Source organism: Artibeus jamaicensis, unplaced genomic scaffold (assembly GCF_021234435.1).
Source record: "Artibeus jamaicensis isolate MK-2021 breed Jamaican fruit bat unplaced genomic scaffold, CSHL_Jam_final contig_1015, whole genome shotgun sequence".
In the NCBI taxonomy this organism is placed as follows: domain Eukaryota; kingdom Metazoa; phylum Chordata; class Mammalia; order Chiroptera; family Phyllostomidae; genus Artibeus; species Artibeus jamaicensis.
This window is the reverse complement of record NW_026521194.1, coordinates 8,856,848-8,882,919: the sequence shown is the minus strand read 5'-3', so window position 1 is coordinate 8,882,919 and position 26,072 is coordinate 8,856,848. Positions and strand designations below refer to the sequence as shown.

Here is a 26,072-nt window from a genome sequence, read left to right as displayed (position 1 = left end):
CACCTGGAACTTATTCTGTTGCGCTCTGGGAGGTGCAGGCCCAGACTGCTCTTCTCCAAGCACCGAGTCAGCGATCCAATCACATGCCTTCCCACCGCCAGTAATAACCAACCCGTCTGCTGCCCACTGTCTTTGTCGGCTATTGCTGCAATAGCGCTGTGTTACAAGCAGACCCAAAACTGGGGTGCATACAGCAATAGGCATGTGTCTCTCTCACGCACATCTGTGGGTAGGCTGGGTTTCCGCTGATCCAGGCTGGTCACTGCTGGGCTGGGCTGGCTTCCAAGCCGTGGGCGGGGCTGGCTGGCTCCATTTGTCTTTCACCCTCCCTAGACTAGCACCTACCTGAGGGATGTTCTCATGGACAAAGGCATAGGTGCAGAGGCCAGGTAACCCACAGTAACATAATTAACACTTCTGCTTGTATCATATCTGCTAGCATTCCACTGGCCAAAGCCAAGTTATGAAACCAAGCCCACCCGAGTAGCGTGGGGAAATTTACTTCACCTTCATGGAAATGGTGCACAGTCACGTGGTAGAGGGTATATCTACAGGGACAGACTAAGACTTGAGAACCAAAATACAATCTACCACACCCAAGGAGGCAGACTTTTAGGAAACTAGGTTATGTTGAGATAAAGGCAGGACAGAATCTGTAAAGGGACTCAGGGGACTGGAGAATCTATAAAGGGACAACAGATCTTGTTCATATGACGAGGAAAAGTGGCCACCAGGAAAAACAGCACTTGAAGATATGAGCAAGAGAGACCAGTGGTACGTCCTCTAAAAATTCCAGTGTAAGTAGCAAAGTTCATAGAGGGGCGGGTGGGCACCGATATGATTTCCTCTAAGAAGGATATTGGCTGAATAGGAGCTGGGCCTGAGGTTTCCAAAAATAAGCGTGGACCATGAGAGGAGACCTCAGCCAAACGAAAGCACCTTCCAGCACTGTCCTGGAGGGTCGCAGGAGGGCCCAGTTTGTAGAGGCCCTGACTCACAGGGGACAGTCGCTTCCTGCAGCCTGTCCTTGAGGTTGGAGCGGAAATGGTGGGCTGTCGGGTTGGCCCAGGCAGGTCTGGAGGCAGGTAGGCTACGGTTGGAGGGACAGGGAGGGTGGAAGCTGACAGCTGGTGAGGGTTCAAGAGATGAACCCAGGTTCCCGAGGAGAGGGAAGCCATGTAGGCTGCCGGGGCTGAAGGGCTGGAAGGAAACAAACGGTGTGAGGGGCTAGAGGTGGGGGCGTGCGTGTGGTGGGGGTGAAGGGGTCAGGGCAGGGACACTGGGGTGTAGGATCTCAGAGGTAGAAAGTTCCAGGGAAATCCAGGGTGTGACCATGTGAGTGGGCTGTTGAAATGCATTGTGAAGGCCTTGGTATGGAGCCCAGGAACGGAGGCCAAGGCAGAACGAAGATTCCTGGGCCCCAGCCAGACCTACTGAGTGACTCTCTGGGACAGGGATGTAGATCCTGCGTTGTACCGCGCTCCCTGTGTGGTTCCTAGATTCCCCCAAGTTGAGAACTGCTGAGCTAAAATGGTGAAGGAGCTGTGCTTGTTGGAATTACTTGATGGCTGGAATCAGGCAGGAAGACTAAAAACAGTGTCTAACTCTGCAGAGCTTGGACTGGGTCCATGGCTGGACTGGTGACAAGGGGTGGAGGGAAGTTTGCCAACGAGGCAGGGGGAGCCATGATCTTGACCTAGAACAGCACCTGACAAAGGTGAAGGTGTGAAAAGGCAGAGGATGTCAGGGGCATTTATTCCCAAGCAAACCAGGCTTCTCGGGTGTGCAGCACAGCGGCTCGGAGGAAGCCTGCCGTGAGATGGGGAGCTCGGGGCAGGGGCAGCAGGTGAGGGGATGGGCAGATGTGAGTGGGGCTGGGCTGAGCGGAGGCCAGATTATCCCAGCCACTGCTTCTGCACTTGGCTAACTTTTCTAAACTGAACTTCATGGCTGTGTGATTGTTGTTGTCATCATTGTTGTTGTCCTCGTCGTCATCATCACCTTGGCTTTCTGAATACCTGCCAAGCACCAGGCATCACGCTTGAGCTATGATGCAAAGATGAAGGCGGGCTCTGGATCCTAAGCGGGGCTTCCGGGCCAGTCGGGAAGGCAGGATTCAGACGCCAGGGACAGACAGGCTGATATGGCAAGGGGACGAGGGGCAGGCTCAAGAACCCCACCCCCACCCCAGGAACCCGGGGGGAGGCTTGCTGTCCGTGCTAAGCTCTAATACCACCACATCACAGGCTATAAATGCGGCACTGCCGCATTAATAACCTGTGACCCAGGTTATTAGTGGGCCTCCCCCTAGGAGAGTCACAGAAGCAGACCTTGGCCTTGGCGGTACCCCCCAGCCACTCACGGGAGGAGGTCGTGGGCAAAGACCTGGAGTGTGCGGGTCCCCAGGCATGGCCCTCCTCCTATGCCCTTCCCAAATGTTATGAAATATGGGCAGCCGCCAGCCTTGTTCTGACTGCCTGCTCACAAGCCACCATACTGAGTCAAAGAATTGGGGGGAAAGTGCTTGAAGTGCAGGGTGCGTGAGCAAAGGCCCTGAGGTAGGAATGGGTTGGCCAGTTGAGGAGTAATGAGGCCGGTTCGTGGTGACAAAGGGAAGAACGGCATGTGACGATGTGGAAGAGACGACTCAGTCCCATCAGGCAGGGGCCTCAGAATGTTTGTGAGTATTTAGTATGTGTCTGGCATCACACCAGACACTGGAGATTCAAGAGGAAAAGCATTAAATCATAGCTCCTACTCTTTAAAAAAATTATCTTTAAAGAGAGGGGAAGGGAGGGAGAAAGAGAGGGAGAGAAACATCAGTGTGTGAGAGATACATCAATCAGCTGCCTCTAGCACACCCCCAGCTGGGCACCTGGCTCCACAACCCAGGCCTGTTCCCTGACTGGGAATCGAACCAGTGACCTCTCAGCTCTCAAGCTGGCACTCAATCTACTGAGCCACACCAGCCAGGGCTCATAGTCCCTATTCTTAATGAGGGTGATAAAGTCTCCAAAACTCTAGACTCTGAGATAAACATGTAAACAAAAAAAAAAATCTATAGCACAGGGTGTTGCGTGAGTGATCGAAGTACTACACAGTGTGTGCAAGTCCTAGACTTGGCCCCAGGGCTGGGCATGCTTGCAGGGTGTCCAACCTTTGGGCACCTCTGGGCCACACTGGAAGAAGAGTGGTCTTGGGCCACACATTAAATACACAGACACTAACGAAAACTGATGAACAACAACAAAAAACGGTTTAAAGTAAATTTACAATTTGTGTTGGGCCGTACTCATAGCCATCCTGGGCTGCATGCGGCCTGTGGCCTCAAGCTGGGCATCCCTGCTTAAGTCCGTGCTGGGATGGGAATGTCAGAGACAAGCTTTCTTGAAGAGAGCACACCTGACCTGAGTTTTGGGGGATGAAGAAGGAACAGTACTCCAGGCAGAAGGCACAGCATGTGCAAAGTCAGAAGGGTGTGAAATGATGTGATGGGTTCAAGCAAAATACAAATCTTTAGGTATTAATAAGGTGCCAAGTGCAGGAGGGAGTGAATAACGAAGCATCAGTCTGGCAGGCACGGGAAGTTCCCATGGGAGGGAGGTAAAACAGAAGCAGATTTGCAGCAGATGTGGTAAGTATCAGAACAGTCCAGAGGGGAGGATTGGATTCCTGAGTCTGCAGGAGCGCCCTAAAGTATCCACCCTCACCCCTTATCCCCAGCCCTGTCCTGGCTGCAAGTGTTTTACAAAATGGGTCCCAGATTGTTATCTACAATCTCGTTAATGTGTGTGTGGTTTCAGATTAGAATTCAATCTGTATTCTCTGCTGGCTAATGCCCAAGCCTGCATTTCCTGTTTTAGATGACACGGACTATGTTTGAATTTCTCAATATAATGCCTGACCCAGCTTTATCTGCAGAAAGGTGTGTTCACAGTGACTTTCAATGAGGCTTAACAATTCTTCACTCTGCATGTATCGACACAGACTTAGAGACGTAGGAGCTCCCTGGCCTAGAACTTTCTGCAAATTAGCTTGTCTCCCCCTCTACCTCCTCTGTAGCACACAAGGTGGGAAGCCAAGGGGTTCAATTCAGTTCTGTTTTGTTTATTGCGAGCCCTTTATGAGTCAGGCACTGAGAGGAAGCTGAACTGTAGGCAAGGAGACAGGGAGGGAGCAGGCCTTAGATAGGCTTGTGCCCTCAAGACGTATCCACATAAGAGAAACTTCACCTCTGGGGTTTCTGAATAAAACCCAGGATTAGGTGTTGGGATTACTATTCAGTTTGCAGATGATTTAACCCATCTGTTGGGTTTTGGGGTCGAGGTGGGGAATGAGGCCCTCAATTCATTGTGCATGAGGGTTCTATACTTCTATACTCTCCACACTGGAGACTTGGGGGTCAGGTTATTTGGCCTCCCTCAGGCCAGAGCACAGGTCACAGGGAAGACAAAAGCACCATCTCACCTGCTTTCCTCCCGCCATCTCCCTGTGGGAGAGAGAGCTAGCTTGACTGTTTGCAGCATTTCCTTCCCTTCCTGTGCTGGCTCAGGGCTAAGGCTGGAGCCAGAGGCTGGCCACAGCTCTGGTTTGCCCAAATTTGTAGATGTCGCCACACCTGCCCTTACATCTACTTCCATCCCATAGACCTTAACAGTGGGAGTTGGGTGGTGGCTAGTGATGTGGAAATCCTACAGGGTTTAGGAGTCGGAATATTTCGGCCCCAGTCCTGTCTCTGCCATCCATTGCTGCATAACCTTGGTCATGGCCTCTGAGCCTCTGTGGCCTCTTATCCTTCAGGGGATGGTTTACAGGTCACCTGTTCAGGGAGGGCCTCCCCCATTTAAGCTGGTCTTCCGTCCTCCATATCATCGCCCCCTAATCACACACACGTGTATGCGTATGTATATAGAACATGTACATATATGTCAATGTGTATATAAATGTAAATGTATATAACACATAATTATGTTTGTCAGCTTATTTAGTTTCTCTATCAGATTCTTGACTGTAGGCTCCAAGAATACAGAGATTGTGTGTCTTTGACCCTTGAATCCTCAGTGCCTAGCACAGTGCCTGGCACGTAGGAGGACGTAGAAAAGTAACTTAGTGAATGAATAAATGAGTCAATGAGCGCTGACCCACATGATCTCTCAAGTTCAGTCCAGCTGAAATAGTTTGAGTCTAAGGTTTCCGGTCAAGAGTCTCATTCCAGGACCTCCCCCAGAGGTCCTCTAGGGGGAAGGTGCGAGTTGTGCAGCGAGCAGGCTGGAAGCCTAGGCCCTCTTGCTGGACTCGGGCGATCGCGGACCGCGATTAGCGCAAGTCCCGGGCCTGCTGCGTCCCGCCTCCTAGCCGGCGGCGGGGGCGGGGCCAGGCCGCTTACAACCCACGGTTTTCAAGGTGTTCGGGGGACGGAGCGCGGGTGGCTAGGAGGCGCGTTCAAACGCGAATCAATGGAGGGGCGGGGCCAGGAGGCTCCCCTCCCCCCAGCCTGCGGGCGCAGGGGGCGGGGCCCCAACCCCTTGAGTTTCCCGCGTGGGGGCTTGAGCCCGGCCGTTGCCTAGCAACGCCCCGCCCCGCCCCCCGCGAGCCGCGGCGGGCGCCAGCCCCCAGCATGGCCTGGCAAGCCTGGCCTGCGCCGTGTCTGTGGGTCGCCAGCGGCGGACTGCTGCTGCTTGTCCTCGCTCTGCTCCTGACCCCCCGCAGCTGCCGAGCGCGGCGGACCCTCCGCGGCCTGTTCATGGCGCGCAGCAAGCGGCTGCTCTTCCGTATCGGGTCAGTGCGGGGCTCCAGCGGGATGCGGAGCTCGGGAAAGCGGCCTCGCTGGGAAACGGGGCTGACTGGCGGCGGGTGCGGGGGGCTTGGGGTTAGTACGGGGCCAGGGCGCGGGGGACCCAGGTTCAGAGAGGAGCGATCGGAGAGACGGGCTAGAGAAAGCATTGATACGGGGGGAAAGAGAAGTTAGGGGTTTGGAAGATTGGTATGCGCTGGGAAAGGAGGATTGGAGGGGCAAGCCAGGGTGGCCAGAAATGGGGCGTGAGAGGACTTCTGGAGGAAAGAGAAATGAGGAGCTGGAAAAGGAGGGTGGGTGCAGTATCCCGGGTCGGGAAGGCCCCGATGGGCGGCAGGTGCAGGGTAAATGGAATGCTGCGAACCATCCAAGTGTCATTTGAAACCGCCAGCTCCTTCCACGTGTCTCTGCCCCTGTTCCAATCACCCAACTCACCGTACAAGCCCTTCTGTCCCAAGCAAGAGTCACAGTTGGGTAGGTCAGTCTGTCCCATCCCCCTATCCTTGTGGGAAGCCCCAGGCTGTGAAATTCGACTCTACTTACTCTGCTCGACATGTAAAGGTTTACCGACCTCCAGTAACTTTTTACTGTTCGACCCCTCCGCCAAATCCTCCCTCCCCGTTTTCCCTCTTCCCTTCCCCCTACTTCTGCCCCTTCCCGGGCCAGTCGAGGTAGGCTAATCAGCTCTGTTATGCTGGAGAGGCTAATCAGCTCTGTTATGCTGAGGCGTGGAGAGGCAGGGAAGGAACCCCAAGAAGGCTTCCTAGGGTCCCTGTCCCCTTTTTGCTACTAGCAGAGCCGGGGGCGGGACCTCCAGCCCCAATTTAAGGACAGGGATGTTGGGGATGGGAAGTGTGGGAGCTGCGCCCCATGCCAGTTTCAGGGGAGGACGAGAGTTGGGAAATTCCTGAGCTTGGAGAAGGCGTTGCACAACTCTCTCCTCCTACCCTAGACCACCCCAGACATCCCAGAAGCCTCAGCCCGAGGATTCTCCCCACACTCGGTCTAAGAGATAGATGGAAGGGCCTAGTTGGGGGAAACTGGAAAAATATGGCGGGGTCGGGTTGGCCGCGGGGGCGGGGGCGGTGCTCGGAGTCCTGTGTGCGCTTTCTGGGGCATTCACGTTTCCGATATCCCAAACCTTGGTCACATCTCGGTAACGCACCGACCAAGTCACTATTGCTCTGCTAATAGCATTCAACTCATGAGATTTATAAATATTTAAATGTTTTTGTATTTTGGAGTTAAAAAAAAACACACACACACATTTCTCCCCACAAGATTTTTTTTGGAAATTGTACAGTTCCATTTGGGGAGGGATTTTTTAAACTACTTCTAGCTTTCAAAATCGGTGATGCTGAAGTCATTGTTCAGACGGCCTGAGGAAGTAGAAAATAGAAGTTTCCACAAGGAACTGGAATCAGAAATACCGAGATGAGCCCTCCCAAGGTTGCCTTACTCAGAGCCCTGGGTATTCCTAGAATTTTGGCTCTGGGAGTTTCCCAGTCCCCATACGCGGAACTCTCCGTCTTTGGCAGTCAGCGTTCCTGGGGGTTTCCTGTATTTCAAGGTAGCCTTGGAGTCTGCTCCCCGAATTTGCAGAGCAGAAGGGCGTGCCTGGAGTCAGAGTTCCAGATCCTGCCCCTCCAGGGTCTGGGAAACAATCAGGCCAGTCCCCTGGGGGAGAGGCAGAGGGCTGCTGGGAGGGGCCGGGGTGTGGGCAGGAAACCGGCTGGGGAAAGAGAGCAGGTGTTGCTCCGTGGGGGCGCCTCCAGGAAGGATGGAGAAGGAGGGGCTGGATGGGACAGGACAGGATGGGGAGGGGCAGAGTGCACGGGCACACTGCACCCTGGACAACTGCGCCCTGGACAAGTGACCGAGAGGACCACAAACAGAGGAGTCTGCTGGGGGCTTGCTGGAGGCTGGGACACAGCAATGGGAATACTAAGTCGGTGCCTGAAAGAGGAGAGGCGGTTCATGCCATCATAACTGATGATAACCGCTGGTGTCTGCCATCTTATAAAGGGCTTTCCTCAGACACAACCACCGCTGTGTTGGGATGGGGATAACAGGGCACAGTGGAGGGCGCATCTGGGCTGCCCTGAGGGAGGCACATGGGTCTGGGATTCTGCAGGGTCTGGGAGACGACCTGCGGACTAGTTGGGCACAGAGCATGTGGGGTTGGGCAAATCCGCTTTTGAATCCTAGCTTTGTTGCTTAGTAACCGGGTGACCTTGGACAAAGCCTCAGCCAGGTGACCTTAGCCTCACTGTGCCTCAGTTGTTTGCCTCTGTAAAATGAGCACAGTGATAGCACCTACATCCTGGAGCTCCTGTGAGGATCAAATGAAACTGCACGTACATGCACAGGGCCTGACTCGTAGTACACGCTCAGGAAGTGTTAGCAATTGCTCTTTCTGTAACAGGGGGGTGGGTGGGAGGGAACCTGGTGCTAGGCAGGCTCCTCGGGAGCTTCCTTCGTAGTTCTGTTCCTGTCTTCCAAGCCTGTCCTGCCCATCTACCAATCAGGAAACCCCTCGTCCCTTCCACCCTGGGTCACCCTGCATCGGGATTGTGGGATCACAGATGTGAGCAGTCTGGGAGTTGCTCTCAAGGAGTAGGGGGAGGAGCCTGTGAACAGGGACCCAAACTGTGGCAGGAATTAGGGCATGAGAAATTCCCCAGGAGTGGCAGGGTATGCTTAAAGAGGCTGGGGTTGAGAGTGTGGGCTCTTGCCCTGGCTGGTGTGGCTCAGTTAGTTGGAGCATCGTCCCCTAGCCAAAGGGTTGCCAGTCAGGGCTCATACCGGGGTGGCGGGTCCAATCCCTAGCCCCGGGTGTGTACAGAAAGCAACCGATTGATATAAGTGTCCTCAGGTGTGAATAAAAAAGAGTATGGGCACTCCCATGTGTGTCTCCCGCTTCATGCCCCAGCTTCCTTCTCGCCCCTTTGCATTCTCCGTGTTGTGGTGGGGGTTGCGTGGTTTGGAGAACATTGTCCTGAGCAGAGCCTCTGTCTGCAGAGCAGGGCTGAATGGGGAACAAGTCTCGGCCTGTGCAGGGCTGGAATGTCTGCAGAGCTGAGGGAGTGAGTGGTGGCCGCTGGCCAGCCTTTGGGTCTGGACAGTCCTAGCTGACAAAGCCCTTGCTCCCTCCCTGACCATGTCCCCTCTTCACACCTGGGTGATGACCTTTCTTTCTTCCTTTCTATTTTATTTATTTATTTTTAGAGAGTTGGGGAAGGGAGAGAGAAAGAGAAACATCAACTGGTTGCCTCCCGTACAGGCCCCGACCAGGACCAAACCCACAACTCAGGCATGTGCCTTGACTGGGGATTAAACTGGCAACCTTCTGCTTTTGCGGGATACCCAACTAACTGAGCCACACCGGTCAGGGCAAACATCTTTCCACACCTTCCTCATCCAAGTAAAACCACTTGTCCCAGGACAAAGGTTGCCTGCTCCACTTCTGTGAGAGGAAGCCCCTTCTCTGGGGCTTGGGAGACCCACTGGCCTGATTTCGAAGGGTGACAAGAATCCCGAGCTGAGGGCCTTGGGTGAATGACCCACCTGCTCACGGCTGAGTCAAGGCCTGGGAGAGGCAGTGGGCTGGGCATCCATAGCACAGCCTGCAGAGGGGGAGCAGTGGCCTTTTCCTTTCTGTAGCCCTTTGGGACTTCGGTGAGCTGCAGCCCGAGCATCCATAGCAGCCCCTTGGCTCTCCCCTACCCAGCTTCCCCTCTGCTGCTGGGTTAGTCTGCAGACCCTGGCTCTGAGCTCGTGGCCCCTTCTCCAAGCCACACTGCCGGCAAAATGGCGTCCGCACCCTCACTCAGGTCTTCGGGGCTCTCTGACGCCCCCTCCAAGTCTGCTCAAGTCCACCCTCCCCAGGCCATGAGCTTTCACCTTACTTCCACCTGAGGGCCCGTCAGACCTCCCTTCCTCCCTACGCCTTTGCCTGTCAAATTTTGTTGTATTCTCAAAGCTCACCTTCAGAATATATCCAAAATCTGAACAGTGATCCCCACCTCCACTGCTCCTGCCCTGGGCCAACCCGTGGTTTGTCCTCACCTGGCCTCCTAAATGTGGACCGCTTCCTTCGGCCTTTGTACCTCCCACCAGGATGAAACTGTTGACATTTAATTTAGAAACAAGTTGCCTCTCTGCTCAGATGGCGTCAGAGTGGCTCAAAGGCCCCGTGTGACCTTCCCATCTACCATCTCACCTTTTCTACTCCTCTCCTTGCTCATTCTGCCCGGTCACCAGGGCTCTTTGCTGTCCCTCAACCATTCCTAGGTAGCGTCAACTTGGAGCCCTTTCACTGCTGCCTGGAGATGGCCAGGTGACCACACGGCTTGCCGTCCCACCCCTCCTTCAGGCCTCTGCTCAAATTTTATCTGATTAGAGAGGCTGCCCTAAACGCTTCATACAAAAACAGCAGCACCCCACACCTCCATCTGACTCTGCTGTTCTCTCTGACGTCGCTGACTAATTGCCTCGTCTGTTGGTTTATTGATTTCCTCCCCCAACCAGAATGTGAGCCGTGCGAGGGGAAGACACTCTGTTCTCTGCTGTGTCCCAGCTTCAGAAAGAGCCGTTCTTGGCTAAGAGTGGGCCCTCGCTAACTGTCTTTTTAATGAGTGAATGAGTGAAAAGCTTGGCCCAGGCACCAGAACTAGACTGAGAGGGCCTGAGCCCTGACTGGTGTGGCTCTGTTGGGCGTTGTCCCAGAAAGCGAAAGGTCGCCAGTTCAATTCCCAGTCAGGGCACAGGCCTGGGTTTCAGGTTCAGTCGCCAGACAGGGCACCCAGTCCGTGTTTCTCGTTCACATCGATGTTTCTCTCTCTCCCTCCTTTTTCCTCACTCTAAAAACAAATAAATAGAGTCTTAAAGAAGAAAGAAAGAGGAAAGAGGGCCTGAGGTTGGTGGGGAGGGAGCCAAAACAAACAGACCCAAACAAAAACCAAACAAAACCAAGGAGCCTAGGCGGGCAGGAGGCCTGGAACTGTGGGCAAGGAGACAGAACCAGTGCAGGCCTCCCAGCCAGGACCGAGACACCACTCACAGGTGGCTAGCAGTGTCTGTGCCTCCGGTCCTCCCCAAGAGCCTCAGCAACAGCCCTCCTCCCTCTGGGACAGACGGGTGAGGTCTGGAGAGGGCGTCGGAATCTATGGAAGACAGTTCCCTGGGGTGTGCTTGGAGACGGCAGATGCAGGCCCCGTGATCTCCTGGGCAGGCCTGTGTTCTGGCCGCTCGCCAGCACTGCCCATCTCCTGGGCGTGGGGAAGTCGCCTCCTCCCCGCCAGGCCTGCTGGCGGCCTTGGGAAACTCTCACCCTCTAGGGTCTTCCAGCTGTCTCATCACCTTCTCCAGTTGCCCCAGGTTTGAGAGCGTGCTCAGTGTGGAGCTACTCTGTGTGTCCCTCACAGGCCCCTGCTTTGGTAGAACTGTGTGTCCTGGTGGCCTTGCAAGCCCTCATCCCTCAAATAGCCATTTCTGGGTTTGGTTTCCTAAGAATGCCCTGTGGCCGGTCAGATGCAACGCCCTCATTGTGTATTCTGGGTTCTTCCTGCATTAGGTCTTCGAAGGCCTGATTCCCCCCCCACCACCCAGCACTGGACCCCCATAGGCCTAGCCCAGGGGGCAGGACTGGAGCAAGAGGGCCTGGGATTGGAATGAAGGGGGGGGGGCAGGGAGGAGGTGGGATGGGAAGCTGAAAGAAACAGACCAAAACCAAACAAAACCCTGGGCCTTGGTTGGGGGAAATCTACGGGAAATCTGCGGGACCTGAGAGGAGAATCCCAAATATGCTCCCCGACCAGGGGCCTCACCACCTTGGCTTGCCTGTTGGGTCCTGGTGTACTCCCAGGCCTCACCAGGATGGGGTGGGAGGGGGGTCACTTAGGGAGTACCAGAGGAAGGGAGGGGTCAAAATAGGTGACCCTGGCAGTAGGGGCCTTCCAGGTCATTCCATTGGATACAGAACCCCCCTTTATGCTGCTCCCCTCCTGCCCTGGGCCGTCCTGAGGCTGGGGCCCGGGGCCTAGCTGAGGCAGACACTTGAAAGCCCTGCCTCAGGGCTGCCCAGGATGGGGAGACCGCCCTTTAGGGAGGAGGGGAAGAAGAAGAGCTTCATTGTGTGTGCGCCACTCTGCCCTGCCACTCTGCCCCGGAGGGAGGAGGTTAGGGGGCAGGGCTGGTCTCACTGTCCTTGGCTGTCCCACCAGCCTCCCACGGAGCTGGAGGCTCGGCCTCAGATACCCGAGGATCCCTGTGACCCCCACGGGGGTGGCTGGTGCTGCATCCGCAGCCCTAAGGGTGGGTGGTAGGACAGCTGCAGGGCTCGACCCAGACAGTTGCCCCCACCCCCGGCCCCTCTCTGCAGTGGTTTTTCTGCCTCTCACCTGGGTCCCAGGGGACCAATTAGGAGACTTTATTTTCTTTTCGGTGAGCTGACCATGGGTAGTTCCGGGCCCCAGAAATGCTGAAACAGAATCCAGGAAGGGGGCCAAAGGAAGAAAAGATCAAAGTCTTTCTGTTTAACCAGCACCCCGGGTCGTTCTAGATCCCAGCTTTCTGACCAAGCCCGAGGACCCCGTGGCAGAGAGTTTGAAGCCCACATCTGGCTCTGGGATGTCAGTGTCATTTTGCAAGTCACAGTGAGCTTGCTGAGCTCTGCTTCTTGCCTCCAGCTACAGCAGCAGAAAGGAAGCTGTGGGGCCCGTTCCATGGGGCAGTGACGTCCCAGTCAGGTGGCAGGCCGGGAGACAGAAGGACAGGTCCTGCCCAGTGTCTCCTTCATCTTTCACATTTTCCCATCTCCGGTCTTGTTCTTTTGGAGGTTGACAGGAGATAACAGGAGGCACAGAGGTCAGGGCTGCGGCATGAGGGGTCAAGGAAGGCCGTGGGAAAGGTCAGAGAGCGAGCGCAGCAGAGCCAGGACTTCGGGCCTGTCTGCAGACCCCCTTCGGGTACCCCCTCTAGCTCCTCCTCCCAGGGACCTGGGTCTGGACCCCAGGGCAGGGGAATTTGGCATTGTATGCCCCAGTGACAGAGCCCTACCCATGCCCTTGGGTCTAGGTGACCTGCTTTGCAGAGCACCCTGCTTGACCAGTTGCGTGGGTGTAGCAGGGAGAGGGCTGGCGAGCACCCCGAGGGGAGACCAGCAGCAGAGGTGCCTCTACCTTGGGCCCCAGACGCCCCCCTCCCCACCAGGCTTCACAGTGGCCACAGCCCGGCATGGGGCCAGTTGCACAGGGTGCCAAGGAGACAGTCGTTTTTAGTGTTTGGTCACTTTAACAGCAAGTGCTTGCCCAGCCCTCCCTGACTTTCAGATCGCTGAGCATTTTGTGAGTGCCAGTTCTGGGCTGTGCTCATGCTGGGGTCCCCAGGGGGCGGGAACAGGAGCCAGGAGGAGCAGGTTGGGTTTCCCATCGAGTCTGCCTGCCCGCTGCATGGTCCTGATTAGGGTGCTGGTAGAAACTGATAAGGCCCCAGGGGCTCACTCCTCGTGGAGGGGCAGGGAGAGGCTGGTGCTGCAGGTGGAGCCGGGGAGGAAGGCGCCCCACTGGGGTAGTCGGGGAGCTGGAGGGTGGGAGCGGATGCCTGAAGAAAGCTGAGGATCCAGTAAGTAGAGAAAGGCGTGGAGGGTGGTCCAGGCCGAGACCTGCAGGATGGGAGGTCTGAAATGTTAATGAGTTATTTCAGGGATGCAAAGGAAGATAGATTAGAGTCTGTCCGCTGCCCAGCTCAAGAAAAGGTTGCAGGCCCCTGTGCCCACCTCCTCCCTGCCCCCGGGAGCCCTGCAGGATGCCCTTCCCTCAGCTGCTGGATTCTTCACTGTGCACGTCAGTACCCCTTCACCGATATAGGTGATGGTTCTGCATGCTTCGGCATTTTTATTTTTAAGATTTATTTATTTATTTTTAGACAGAGGGGAAAGGAAGGAGAAAGAGAAGGAGAGAAACATCAGTGTGTGGCTGCCTCTTGCACGCTCCCCTAATGGGAACCTGGCCCACAACCCAGTCATGTGCCCTGACTGGGAATCGAACCAGCGACTCTTTGGTTCGAAGGCCGGCGCTCAGTTCACTGAGCCACACCAGCCAGCGCTGCTTTGGCATTTTTAATCTATATGGTCAGGTGGATTTCTCGAAGTTGTGCCTGTTAGTAGTGCAACATTGCGTAGAGCTTTGTGCGTGCTGAGACCTGGTGCTCTCGGTCCTTTGTTTTCCTGGCTGTGCATTCCTCAGGGTCTGCTGGCGTCACCACTTACTTGTCCACGTGCTGCCTGTGGACGTTTGCGAGTTTCTGCTTGTTCACTCTTGGAGCACAGGGTCTTCCCTGGGCTGCACAGAGGGGAGGAGGCAGAGGGTAGTTTCCGTGCGGATTCAAAGGGCCTGACTGGGAGCAGGACACTGTCCCATCAGCAGTGAGAAGCCACGGAAGGCTTTCCAGCAGGAGCGAGACTCAGTCAATGACAGTGCTTTTTTTTTTTTCCTTCTTTTTCTGCCAGTGCCTTGCAGTTTGGATTGCAGGCAGAGAGCTGTGTAAACAACGCTTTTATAAGGGTCAAGCGAGTTAAGAGCTTCTAGGGGCTGTTCCTGGGTGAGCCCATGGGCTGCGGGGTAGAAGGTGAGCTTGAGAGAAACTGTCTTGGTTGCATGTGCCAGAGAGAGGGTTAAATCGGGGCTGAAGCTGTGTAACTGGGTCGGTGACGGGGCCTTTCCCAGAAAGACAGGCAGCAGGAGGAAGAGCTGACAAGCATGGTTTTAGACCCTGGCGATTGCGACATGGCCAGTGTGTAGGCAGAGGAAGGAGGCGCTGGAGGCTCGGGGAAGTCGTTCTCAGGGAGGCTCTAGGCCCGGGGCTTCGGGCCCTCGGTCCCGGGGTCCCTCCTCCCCTCTCTCCCCTGCTCTGCACCGCGACCCAGACTTCAGGCCTACAAGGGCAACCTGTCCCTCCCGCCGCAGCCAGTGGGGCACAGACCTCAGGCCTGGCATCCATCTCTGCCTTTGTGCACCTCCAGCACCCCCTCTAGTCTGGACCCTCGCCTTCTCTCCCGCGTAGTGACTCAGTTTCCCCTGCCACCCTCCACTTTTCTCCCTTTCCCTGCGTCCTCTTCACAGGGCAGCCCAGGGAGCTCTTAAAAAGGGAAGTCAGAGCGCGTGCTTCCCTAGTTTAAAAGCCACCAGGAACTTTCCACCCCTTCTCCGTCACCAGGCCCCTGCTCACCTCGCCGACCTCTGCTCTGGTGCCCTCTGCCCCTCCAGCCCTGCCTGGGCCTCCTGGCAACTCCCAGAGCTCGCCCCGTTCCTGCCTGCCCCAGACCTTGCTGCTGCACCACCCAGGCTGTGCATATGGCGGGCTCCCTGTTATCTCTCCGTTCCCAGCTCAAAGGTCGCCCTCGGAGAAGAGGCCTTCCCTGACCGCCCCATCCACAGCGAGACCTCTCCCTTCCCTCTCCTCTCCTCCCCTCCATCGCCAGCTGTGCTTAACCGCTTCTTTGTTGATTGGTTTTCCGGTTTGGTCTGTGGGCCCCTCCACTCACCCAGCTGCCTAGTTCCCTGCTGTTTGTATCCAGCCCAGCATGCGCAGTAAATATTTGCTGAATAAAGCAAATGAAAGAGAGGGGCCTTGTTGACCTCAGCTTCTTAATGCACAGGCCCTCCCCTCGTGGACCTTGACCTTTGTCGGGGAACAAAGCAACTATAACAAGCATCCGAAAATGGAAGACAGGGAGCAGTCGGCAGCGACGCCCCCTAGATGTGGGCAGCCAGCACCAGCAGCTGTGAGGGGCGCCTGGCTGAATGGGGGAAGGAAGTAACAGTTGCTCAACACTTTCCACGGCCAGGCCCTAAGTGCTACCATTTGTTACCTTGTTTTATGTCACTGAACCTTCACACAGTCTGGCAGGGTAAGTCCTGCTAGCACCGTTTTTAGGACGAGGAGCCGCACCTGTGAGACCGAAGACTCACCCGGGCTCTCGGGGCTGGGGGTGGGGCAGGAGAGCCAGGCCTAAAGCCCAGATCTCCCCGTTACCAGGGGCCCTGGACCTTCCAGAAGCCTGACTAAGCAGGAAGAAGTGAAGCCAGGAGCGGGACTGCAGGCATGGCTGTGAGGTGGTGCTGGGGTGATTTTAAGAACTTATTTATTTACTCTTTTTTAACTTTGTATTTTGAAACAATTTCAGACTTGCAAAACTATCACACAGAATTCCTGTATGCCCCTCCCCCAACTCCCCTGAACTTGACTTCTTTCACACCCATGGCACCGTATTCAAAACTAAAGAATTAGCATCAATACAGATTATTCAGTACTCTCCAGACCTTACTCAAATTTCACCAGTGGTCCCGCTAATGTTCTTTTTCTGGTCCAGAATCCAGTCCAGGACAGTTGGCCTGTTCCAACCAATGCCCGCAGGTGGGGCATCTCTCTCTGGCCAACTCTTTGTCATCACTGACACACCCACAAGAATCAACGGGTCCCCCCGGCCTGTCCCCTCCCTCCCTTGGGGCGTCTGCACTCTCCCGTCCAGTTCTTTGTGAGCTTTCCCGAGATTCTCACACCACCTGCTCCCTTACTTCTTAGAAAGTCGCCTGCAGAGAGGCCTTCCTTGACTTCGGCCCTAAAATAGCAGCTCCTGTCCTCATCCTCTGCCCTTTCGCCCCATTTTGTTTTGCCATCTTCACTTGACAGCGTGTTTATTGCCCTGCCTGTCCCACGAGAACGTAAGCTGCAGGAGGTGCTGGCTGTGCCTGCCCACAGTGTGCCCAGAGCAGGCGGATAGCAAGGCCTCAGCAGACACTGCTGAGTGAATGAGAACACAAAGAGGCTGAGACTGATTTTAACACAGAACAGACGGGGGTAGTTACAAAATAGCCGCAGGGGTACGGTATGAAGTACAGCATAGGAAATGTAGCCAATAATATTCTAGTAACTATGTATAGTGCCAGGTGAGTTCTGGAAATATTGGGGGAAGTACTTTGTAGGTTACATAAATGTCTAATCATTATACTGCCCACCTCAAACTAATACAAAGTAATATTGAGTGTAAACTGTAATTGAAAAATTATTAAAAATAGAAGAGAAAGAGGGCCTATGAAACATGGACAGAAAGACACAGAGTCCATGTCCATGGCTGGTGTGGCTCAGTGGATTGAGCGCCAGCCTGCAAACCAAAGGATCACTGGTTCGATTCCCAGTCAGGGCATATGGCTGGGTTGTGGGCCAGTTTCCCAGGAGGGATCGTGCCAGAGGCAACCACACATTGATGTTTCTCTTCCTCTCTTTCTCCCTCCCTTCCCCTCTCTCTAGAAATAAATAAATAACACCTTTATTTAAAAAAGACAAAAAGGGTGACGACACCCCACAGTGCGTCAGAACCCCATCAATACCGGTGCACAGGCACACAGACCAGGGGCTGCGGTGACTCGGCTTTAGTACGTCATTTCTCCTAGGCTGTCAGGGAGACCAACCTGGTTTGCATCGAAATCAGCCCTGTCTTCAGGAAGGGCCTGAGGAGCAGTCCCCTCTGCACCACACACACCTCCTCCCCTGGACCCCTCCCCTGCAGTGAGGCAGGCACTGTAAAGCCCTGTAGATATCGGCAGCCCGTCATCTGCCCTCCACCCCGAGTTGTCTGTGTCCGGTTGAATCCGCCACAATCCCTCCCGGCTTTCTTACTGACTTGCTGCATAACCCTCAGCATTGACTGCCCCGCCCCCAGCGCAGCCTCAGTTTCCCCTCTGAGAGGCCTGGGCCTGAGACAGCTCCTTTTCCTGCCAGCAGGGCCTCCTGCATTGCTTTGTCCGCTCCATGTAAAAGGAGATTGTGAGCCTCCTGTTCAAAAAGCAGGAAAAGAGTGCCGCGTGAGGAACTAAGACACAACGCTTTTCCTTTCTCCCACCATCTCACTTTTGACTTGCCACGGTGTTTTTAAGTTGCTATTTAGTGTTATTCTAAGTAAAGAAAAACCAATCATCTGAATTATCAGCCTGAGTTTTTTCATTTATTTTTGCATCGTACAGGACCAGTTTTAAAAGCAAACGGGAGGAGGACATTTAACTGACGCGTGGAATCACTGAGACGACACAATTCACCTTTTCTAGCTTGTGCGGGGTATGCGCTTTGTTCTGGCCGGGAGGCAGCGCCAGACTAACTCAGCTGTTTTCACTTCGCTTCTTGCCACCCTCACGCTCCGCCTCCAGCTCCGCCATCAGCTCCCTGAGAGCGAGGAAGGCCTGCTGGGGGGAAGACTGCTTATCCTCTTCCCCTTTCCATCTGAAGCTTCGTGCGCAGCGAAGCGGTTGAATCACATGGGGCCGTGACAGGAGTGAGGAAGATGCGCCAGGTCTCCTTGGTCACTTCTGTCTCTCAGAACACCACCGCTCTCTCCTTACCCCTTTGAAGCAAATTCTGGTGTGAGCTGAAAGCGTGGCCCCTCGGGCCAGCGAGTGCCTCCCTCCCCCAGCTGTACATGTACACCCACCTTGGTTCACTTTGAGTCTCGTTGGATTCCCACACTCAGTAGGTCCGTCAGAATTCTGTGCTTGGGGCATTGCCAACATGGTGTTTGTACAGGGCTCCAGGAGACAGGACACGCACATGTTACATGTATCACCACCTCTGCTCGCGTGTGGTCCCGTTGTCCCACCAGACTTCACACAAGGTCCAAGGTAAAATCGTGAAGGGTTTCCAGGTGACAGCAGCAGAGAGCATTAAGCCAAGCAGGGGTCACACGCCAGTCAGTGAAGCTGGCCCTGCATGGTGCATTCTGGACTGGGAGGACTGCGTCACTCACAAGTCCCCACGTTCTTTTTGCAGCCTTTTCGCCGTGTAGCCCGAATGGCCTGGAGTGGCGGCCAGAGGAGGGAGAAAGTGTGGTCAGCCCATCCTACCGCACCTCTCCCTGCTTCCTCCACCAAACAGCCAAAGGGAACTTTCTAGTTTCCCCAAATAAGCCTGCTGTCTGCTATTCTAGTTTCCTCTACCCCAGTGGTTCTTGAAGTTGTGGTCCCTGGGCCAGCAGCATCGCCTCTCCTGGAGCTGCTAGAAAGATGCCAATTCCGGGCTCCCCCCCAGACCTGCTTTCTCAGGTGGGGCTGGGAATCGGAGCCTCAGGCCCTGGCATTGTCCAGATGCAGCACCACTCCCGCTGAAATGTATTTCTCAGCTGTTTCAGCTTCCTAACTCCTCTACCCCTTTCCCTGAAGCAACCCCTCATACTCCAGGAGTCTTTCTGAATTCTTCACTTCTCCCTGACAGGCTGCACACTGAGGGTGTGTCTGTCTCATTTCCGTCTTGCCCCGAGTACTGAGCAGGGCAAACAGTGGGCCCACAATAGGTGACAGGGAGTCGCATTGACTCGGGGCAGCTGGGAGAGTGGAGGCGCGGTGCTTGGGCGACACGGGGGCTCGGGGACGCGGGGGCTGAGCCCAGACCTCCCACCCACAGGTACAGCCTGTACACCCGCACCTGGCTTGGGTACCTCTTCTACCGACAGCAGCTGCGCAGGGCTCGGAATCGCTACCCCAAAGGCCACTCCAGAACCCAGCCCCGCCTCTTCAACGGTGAGTCTGGGCTGCCCTGGGCCAGCATCGCCCCCAGCTGTGCCCACCCGCCCTCCCTGACTACACCCTGCCGCATACTCCCGACTACTCCCCGCCCTCACCCCGCCCACAGTCCTTCTCTCTCCCCCCAGGAGTGAAGGTGCTTCCCATCCCCGTCCTCTCTGACAACTACAGCTACCTCATCATCGACACCCAGGCCCGCCTGGCTGTGGCTGTGGACCCTTCAGACCCTCAGGCCGTGCAGGTGAGGGCAGGGGACCTGGGGGACCCTCAGGGTCTGGCAGCTTCCGCTCACTAGGGAGGAGCTGATGCTGGTCCCCCTGCCAGTGGGAGGTGCCCCTCCGTATGCACTCACATACAGAGACCCTCAGGACCACAGCCTGGGGCAGGGTCGGTGTGCAGAGTGGCCGGTGGAGTGGTGGAGGGCAGCGTGAGGGAACCAGAGAGCGCGGTGCCCACCCGAGACGGTGGGTCTGGTGGGTTTCTTCTGCCTCCCACTCTCTGCGGCCCCTTTCTGGCCTCTTTCTTCTCTCCTCACCTCTGTCAGTGTCTAGGACTCTCCACCTTTCCCTCCCACTTCTCGTTCCTGGGTGCGCATACGTGTGTGCCTGGCACTCCAGGATCTCACTCCCTTCCCCTCCCCCGGCCTCCCCGCCCCCTCCCACCTGCCGTGCGGAGTCTCAGCTACCGCCCCTTCCCCAACCCTGCCCTCCTACCCCTTCTCATTCTCTGGCTCCGCCCCCTCCCTCCCCCGCAGCCCTCCCTCCCCTGCTCCCGGCACTCACTCTCCCATCTCTCTCTGCCTCATCTCCCTCTGCGTCCTGTTCCTCAGTCTCAGTAACTCTTCTCTCCTCCAGGCTTCCATTGAAAAGGAGGGCGTTACCTTGGTCGCCATTCTCTGCACTCACAAGCACTGGTAAGGGGCCGCGTGGGGCGTCTGGGTGCAGATGATCGCCCCTGGCTGACTCTTGCCCCAGCTGAGCTTGCCAGGTCTGAGCCCCATAAGGTCAGGCTGGGCTGGGGGTCAGAAAGTCAGGGTGGGGGCTGTCCACCTTCCTCATGAAGTACTGGGGCACTATCAGAGAGGGAGGGAAAGGGGTGAGTCTCCCACTGCTCTACTTACTAGACTTCTGAAGCCCAGACGGGGGCAGGGCAAGCATCTGGCTCGTGTCCCATGGGCATTTGTTAGATGGCTTCTGTGCCCTGGACATGGGCAAACCTGTGATCTTTTCTCTCAGGAATATTATAGTCCAGTAGGGGAGAGAGCCCTGCATGAAAATGGACAACAGTGACAAATGATGCCAACTGTGGCTCAGGGCACAGGGGGTGGTAGGCAACCAGGTGGGGCAGAATCAGATCCACTTGGAAGAATTCGAGGCTGATGACCCTGGAGCTGAGCAAGTTCACAAAGATCAGTTGGCATTGGCCAGGTGAAGGGGGGCCGGCACGTTGGGAGCATGGCGTTCTGGGCAGGGAAACAGCCCGGACAAAGGCTCAGTGGTGGGGACAGCTCAGCTCAGTCCAGAAGCCAGGGGCATGCAGGGCTCCTAGGCCTGGAGATGCCGGGGGGAAGTGGGAGGTGGGCAGGCCCAGTGCCATGGCCTCTCAAAGCCTGTCTCTGCCTCTGCTGTCCTGCAGGGACCACAGCGGGGGGAACCGCGACCTCAGCCGCCGGCACCACGACTGCAGGGTGTACGGGAGCCCTCAGGACGGCATCCCCTCCCTCACCCAGTGAGTCCCTGACCCCAGGGCTGGGGCGGCACTCTCATGGGCTCAGCCCCTAACCTTCAGTGGAGAAGTTCAGGTGTTACCAGCAGCTGGATCTTCACTGATGCCCCTCCCGGCCCTCAGAGAGCAGATCAGAGCCCATCTGATCCAGCCTTGGTCACTGAAACAGGAAGAGGGGAGGGTTTGGGTCTGAGGTCCCGGCAGTGGGGGCCACTTTCTCTCTGGCGTGGAAGCCTCGACTCCTGCAAATCTCCTAGGGCAGGGCAGGGCCAGCATAGCATGAGCTCTAGTACCTTCTCTCCCCTGTTGCCTTGCTCCGCAGTCCCCTTTGTCATCAAGACGTGGTTAGTGTGGGGCGACTTCAGATCCGGGCTCTAGCCACCCCTGGCCACACACAAGGTCATCTGGTCTACCTGCTGGATGGGGAGCCCTACGAGGGTCCTTCCTGCCTCTTCTCAGGAGACCTGCTCTTCCTCTCTGGTTGTGGTGAGTTCCCCCAAAGGGAGGAGGGGGCATGAGGGGTGGGGAGGGGGGCGGCCACAGTGCTGAGAGGCATTAAAGCACTGGTTTCAGTGCAGATGTGTCTCTGATTTGGGGTAACCGTTACCGACGTTGCCTCAATTTTTCTTTACTACCCTCATGACTTCCCGTAGGGGCTGGACAGAATACGACAGGACCTGTAACCGAGCACAGGGCTGGCGGGGCTTTTGTTTCCACTGGGTGGAGCCTGGTTCTCCGATACAGGGACCAGGGGGCCAGGTTACAAAACTTGAGAAGCCCTGAGCGAGAGTACGATGCTGTGGCTCAGGGACCACAAGTCCCAGGCTGTATGGGGCCCCCCAGGGCAGCAAACGCAAAAATGGAGGTGCCCCGTGGAAAGGAGCACCCAGCACGGCCATGCTTGGGGCTGTTAGAGCCCGGCCTGAAGGCGCAGCCCCCTCTCACCCACATGCCAGCATGTGCGGTAGAGACCTTCAGAAGGGTGTGGTTGGGGGCGAACATTTGGGCCCAGCTCCCTGGGCCACCGTTGAGGGTTGGTGGCCCGAGGTGTGCACGCTGGTCCCCAACCCCTTCACATGCCGTACAGCATGCTGTGTTGTCCTTGTATTTTATAACGCGCCCCTCACCCCACCAGGACGGACCTTCGAGGGCACTGCAGAGACCATGCTGAGCTCGCTGGACACTGTGCTGGGGCTGGGAGATGACACTCTGCTGTGGCCCGGTGAGGCGCCCCACTCCTCCCTGCCCTTCACCCTCCTGGAGTGTGCCCCTGGACCCAGTTCCTGTCCCAGAGGCGACACAGCTCCTCCTCTGGCGGTTCCCAGGAGCCACTGTAGGGGGGTGCAGAGCCCCCTTCTTTTTGGAGTACTGGCTCAATGACGCCCCTGCTGAGCCAGAGCCTAGGACAGAAAATAGCCTGCCTTGTCGGGGAGAATCCAGTCTGCGTGTGTCCATTGTACACACCTATATCCACATGTTGTATGTCCCGCCATCCATACATGACCATACACCGCGTGTCCCTACAGACATTACATGTCCAGTTTCTAAAACACTCACTGATATCTTAGTTAATCCTCAGAAAATTCAGCTCATCCATTCATTCATACTTTCCTGAGCACCTAACATGTCCCAGCCTCTGTTCCAGGCACCAGAGACACACCCTTGCCCTCGTGGCATTATTTTCTCCACTTGCCAAAGAAAACTGTGGCCCCGAGAGGTGACTGAGGTCATGGAGATGGGAAGAGGCAAAGCCGGGCTAGAACACCGTCTCCTGGCTGCAGGCCTGGTGGTTTCCCTGAATTGCTTCTGCCTCTTCCCGCGCGGCGGACCTGTGCTCACCCTTCCTGGAAGGCGCTGCCCCTCGGGGAAGACCTTCTCTGCTCACACACCGATCTCTCTCCGCCCTGCCTCTCCGGCCCCATGGGCGTCCCTAGGTCATGAGTACGCGGAGGAGAACCTGGGCTTTGCAGGTGTGGTGGAGCCCGAGAACCTGGCCCGGGAGAGGAAGATGCAGTGGGTGCAGAGGCAGCGGATGGAGCGCAAGAGCACGGTGCGGGGCTGGGGGTCCGGGAGGGGCCCCCAGGGCACTCCCCAGAGGGAACCCCTGCCTTGTGCCCCTCCCAGAGCTCTGACACGTTTTGCCTCATGGGTCTTTGAGTGAGAACTTCTGGACCCCAGGACCGGGCAGGGGCGGGGGCACTTTTCTTGTTGGGTTCATTTGCCAGATTCTCCCCACCAAAGCCAGGTGCCTGTGGTCCCACAGTGCCCGTCCACCCTGGGAGAGGAGCGCTCCTACAACCCTTTCCTGAGGACCCACTGCCTGGTGCTGCAGGAGACTCTGGTCCCAGGCCCGGGCCCCAGTGAGGACGATGGCTACTCCCGGGCCCAGCTCCTGGAGAAGCTCCGCCGGCTGAAGGACCTGCACAAGAGCAAGTGATGCCCGCAGCTCACCTCGCGGTGGGGAGGCCGGCCATGGCCTGCACGCCCATCCCCCTCATTGCTCCATCACCGCCTCCATCAGAGCCCAGGGTGGGTGTCATTCTCCAATACTGGTCAGGGAGAGGGTCAAGGTGGGGGACTTTGAGGCTAGAGAAAGGGGACGGGGGACTGCTCACAGGCTGAGAGGCTCCATAGGGTGCAGCTGAGCTATCAAGGGTAACAGGAAATGAGGGGCCCTGGGACATCTCCAGACCTAGCTGGGAGGGTCCCCTCCTCCCTCCCCCTGTTCCTGACGTGGTAGTGAGTGCTCTTAGCCCCTCCCTCAGAGGGCCTCACTCTCACTGGAGCCACTTAACCCAGGACACGGAGCCACCACAGGCTGAGTCCACCTTCCCCTGTCTCCCATTCAGGGTGGGAAAGAAACAGTCCCCCAAAGTGGCCTGATGTGAGATGCCTTGGAAAAGTGGTCACTCAGAGGGGCGCCTGGGCTCTGGTTACTGAGACACTGCCCCTCATCCCCCAGCCTCCCTGCCCTGCCTCCCTCGAAGGCATTTTTCCAATGAAGCCATTTCTGAGAAAGATGGAAGGTCTGGAAGTCTTGCTTCCTGGCCTATGTCTGCCTCAGCGACTTCCCTACAGCCTGGAAGAGGGAGGGCCCTGGTTCTTGACCTCAGGCTGAGGAGGCACCAGAGGCTGCTGGGGTTGCAGCCCAACAGTCCTGAGGGTCGCACTGGCTCCCTGCACAGCTCGCCTGGTCCTTCCTGTTGGCCTCTGCCCCTGCCCTGGGCCAACAGGGGAGAGAGAGCCATCGTCCACCACGGCCACTGCTGTTTTTTCATTACGGCCCTTATTCTTAGAACTTCTGCCTTCCTCTAACTTCTGCTTTACCCTCAGCCCCTTTCCGCTCTTAGCTATTAACACAGTCATCTGGCCCCTTGCAGTCTGCCGAGAACACTCTGTGTCACTTCTCACTTGACCCTAGGCCCCATCCTGGCCGGGGGTGCGTCCCTGCAGCAGAGCCAGAAATCAGGAGTCGGGAGTAAGTGGCAGCTTCCAGGACCCCAGGGCTGGGCCGTCCCTCAGCTCAGCTTCTCTGGTCATGGGTCCAGGGCCCTTTGGGACCACAGCGAGGAACCGTAGGGTCCTCAAGCAGGCGTACCTTGGGTCAGCCAGGGACCTCTCTTCCTTCAAAGAGAAGCCTTTCCTCAGGCTCCGCGCCCCTCTGGCGAGCCTCCAAGATGCCCCCTGCCCTTGGTTTCTCATCATCATCTGGCCTCTGCCCCTTCTGCAGCCACAGCCTTTGATACCGACTCTAGCAATACTTCCAGAATAGGTAGAGCACCCTGCACCCAAAGACACGCAGTTTCCTGCCTCTGTGCCTTCGCTCATGCTGTTCCTTCAGACTGGAATGCCTTTCCCTGCTCCTCCTGCCTTGTCTGCCTGGCAAACGCCTGTTCATCATTTCAATCCCCCTCAGAGGCCCCTCCTCCACGAAGACAACCCCCATGCCTCTCCCCCTCCAGGCTACCTCTGCTCTTTGTAAATGCTTCTCCCCTGGCACTTACCACTGTATTTCACTTGTTTACATGTGTGTCTCCCCTCCAGACTGTGAACCCTTCAGGGCATGGACTGTATCTTATGCATCTCGATTTCTGCGCCTAGCACGGTGCCTGGCACACAGAGGGCGCTCAATAAATGTTAAATGAATGAATGATTTAACACAGGCTTGGTCACTGAGCTTGTCTTTATTGCTGGTTCCGTTTTTCCGTCTGGGTTATAGGTCCACCAGCTTGGAGTTACTGTACTTCAAGAGCTTTGGCCAGAAACAGTGCTATGAATACATCCTCCTGAGCTCTTTGCCTTAGCTCAGGGCTTACGATTCACTTACCTCGGTGTTTCCCAGAGCTTGAGAGGCGCAGGTGTACCCTGGACACAAAGGAGATGGTTCGAGGTGGTTCTACGTAGTCACAGCCCAGCAGTGAAAAGCACCCCAAGCATAAGGCCCTGGCCTCTCTGTGATGTCTCTAACCAGGAGCCAGACACCGGTACATGGAGATAGATTTTAACAACATTGTCTTGTGTTCATTGTGTTGATCTTTGGGGTCAATATTCTGGACAGGTGACACCACTCTTCCATTCATGACAATAATTAAAGATATATTTTGAAATAGGAAATCATGAAGCAAAGGCGACATTTGGCTATGGCAGAATTCTCGTGTTTTGTTTAATTTTTTTATCTTCACCTGAGGATTTTTTTTTTTCACTGCTTTTAGAGAGAGAGAAACATCAGTGCGAGAGGGAAGCATTGATTGGTTGCCTCCCATATGTACCTGGACTCGGGGTCGAAATTGCAACCTAGGCACGTGCCCTGCCTGGGGAACTAGGCACTGGCCCAGGCTGTCCTGGATCAGGGCTATGCCTTGGGGAGCTATGGGAAAAGGGGCCAGGTCCTCACCTTTTTCTTTTTTTAAAGATTTTATTTATTTATTTTTAGAGGGAGAGAAACATCAGTGTGTGGTTTACTCTCACATGACCCCCGTGGGGGA

At 56.1% G+C, this 26,072-nt stretch overlaps 1 protein-coding gene across 1 annotated transcript; it reads left to right on the top strand.

Annotated features, from left to right (window-relative positions):
• The first annotated feature begins 5,402 nt into the window (after positions 1 to 5,402).
• Positions 5,403 to 25,245, top strand: LOC119039533 (probable hydrolase PNKD). Its single transcript, XM_037132308.2, has 9 exons — positions 5,403 to 5,778; positions 19,244 to 19,359; positions 19,491 to 19,603; positions 20,217 to 20,275; positions 20,998 to 21,090; positions 21,410 to 21,573; positions 22,223 to 22,309; positions 23,022 to 23,137; positions 23,351 to 25,245. Exons 1-9 carry the CDS (start codon positions 5,618 to 5,620, stop codon positions 23,522 to 23,524), a joined length of 1,083 nt encoding a protein of 360 aa, XP_036988203.2. The 5' UTR covers positions 5,403 to 5,617; the 3' UTR covers positions 23,525 to 25,245.
• Positions 25,246 to 26,072: the final 827 nt, after the last annotated feature.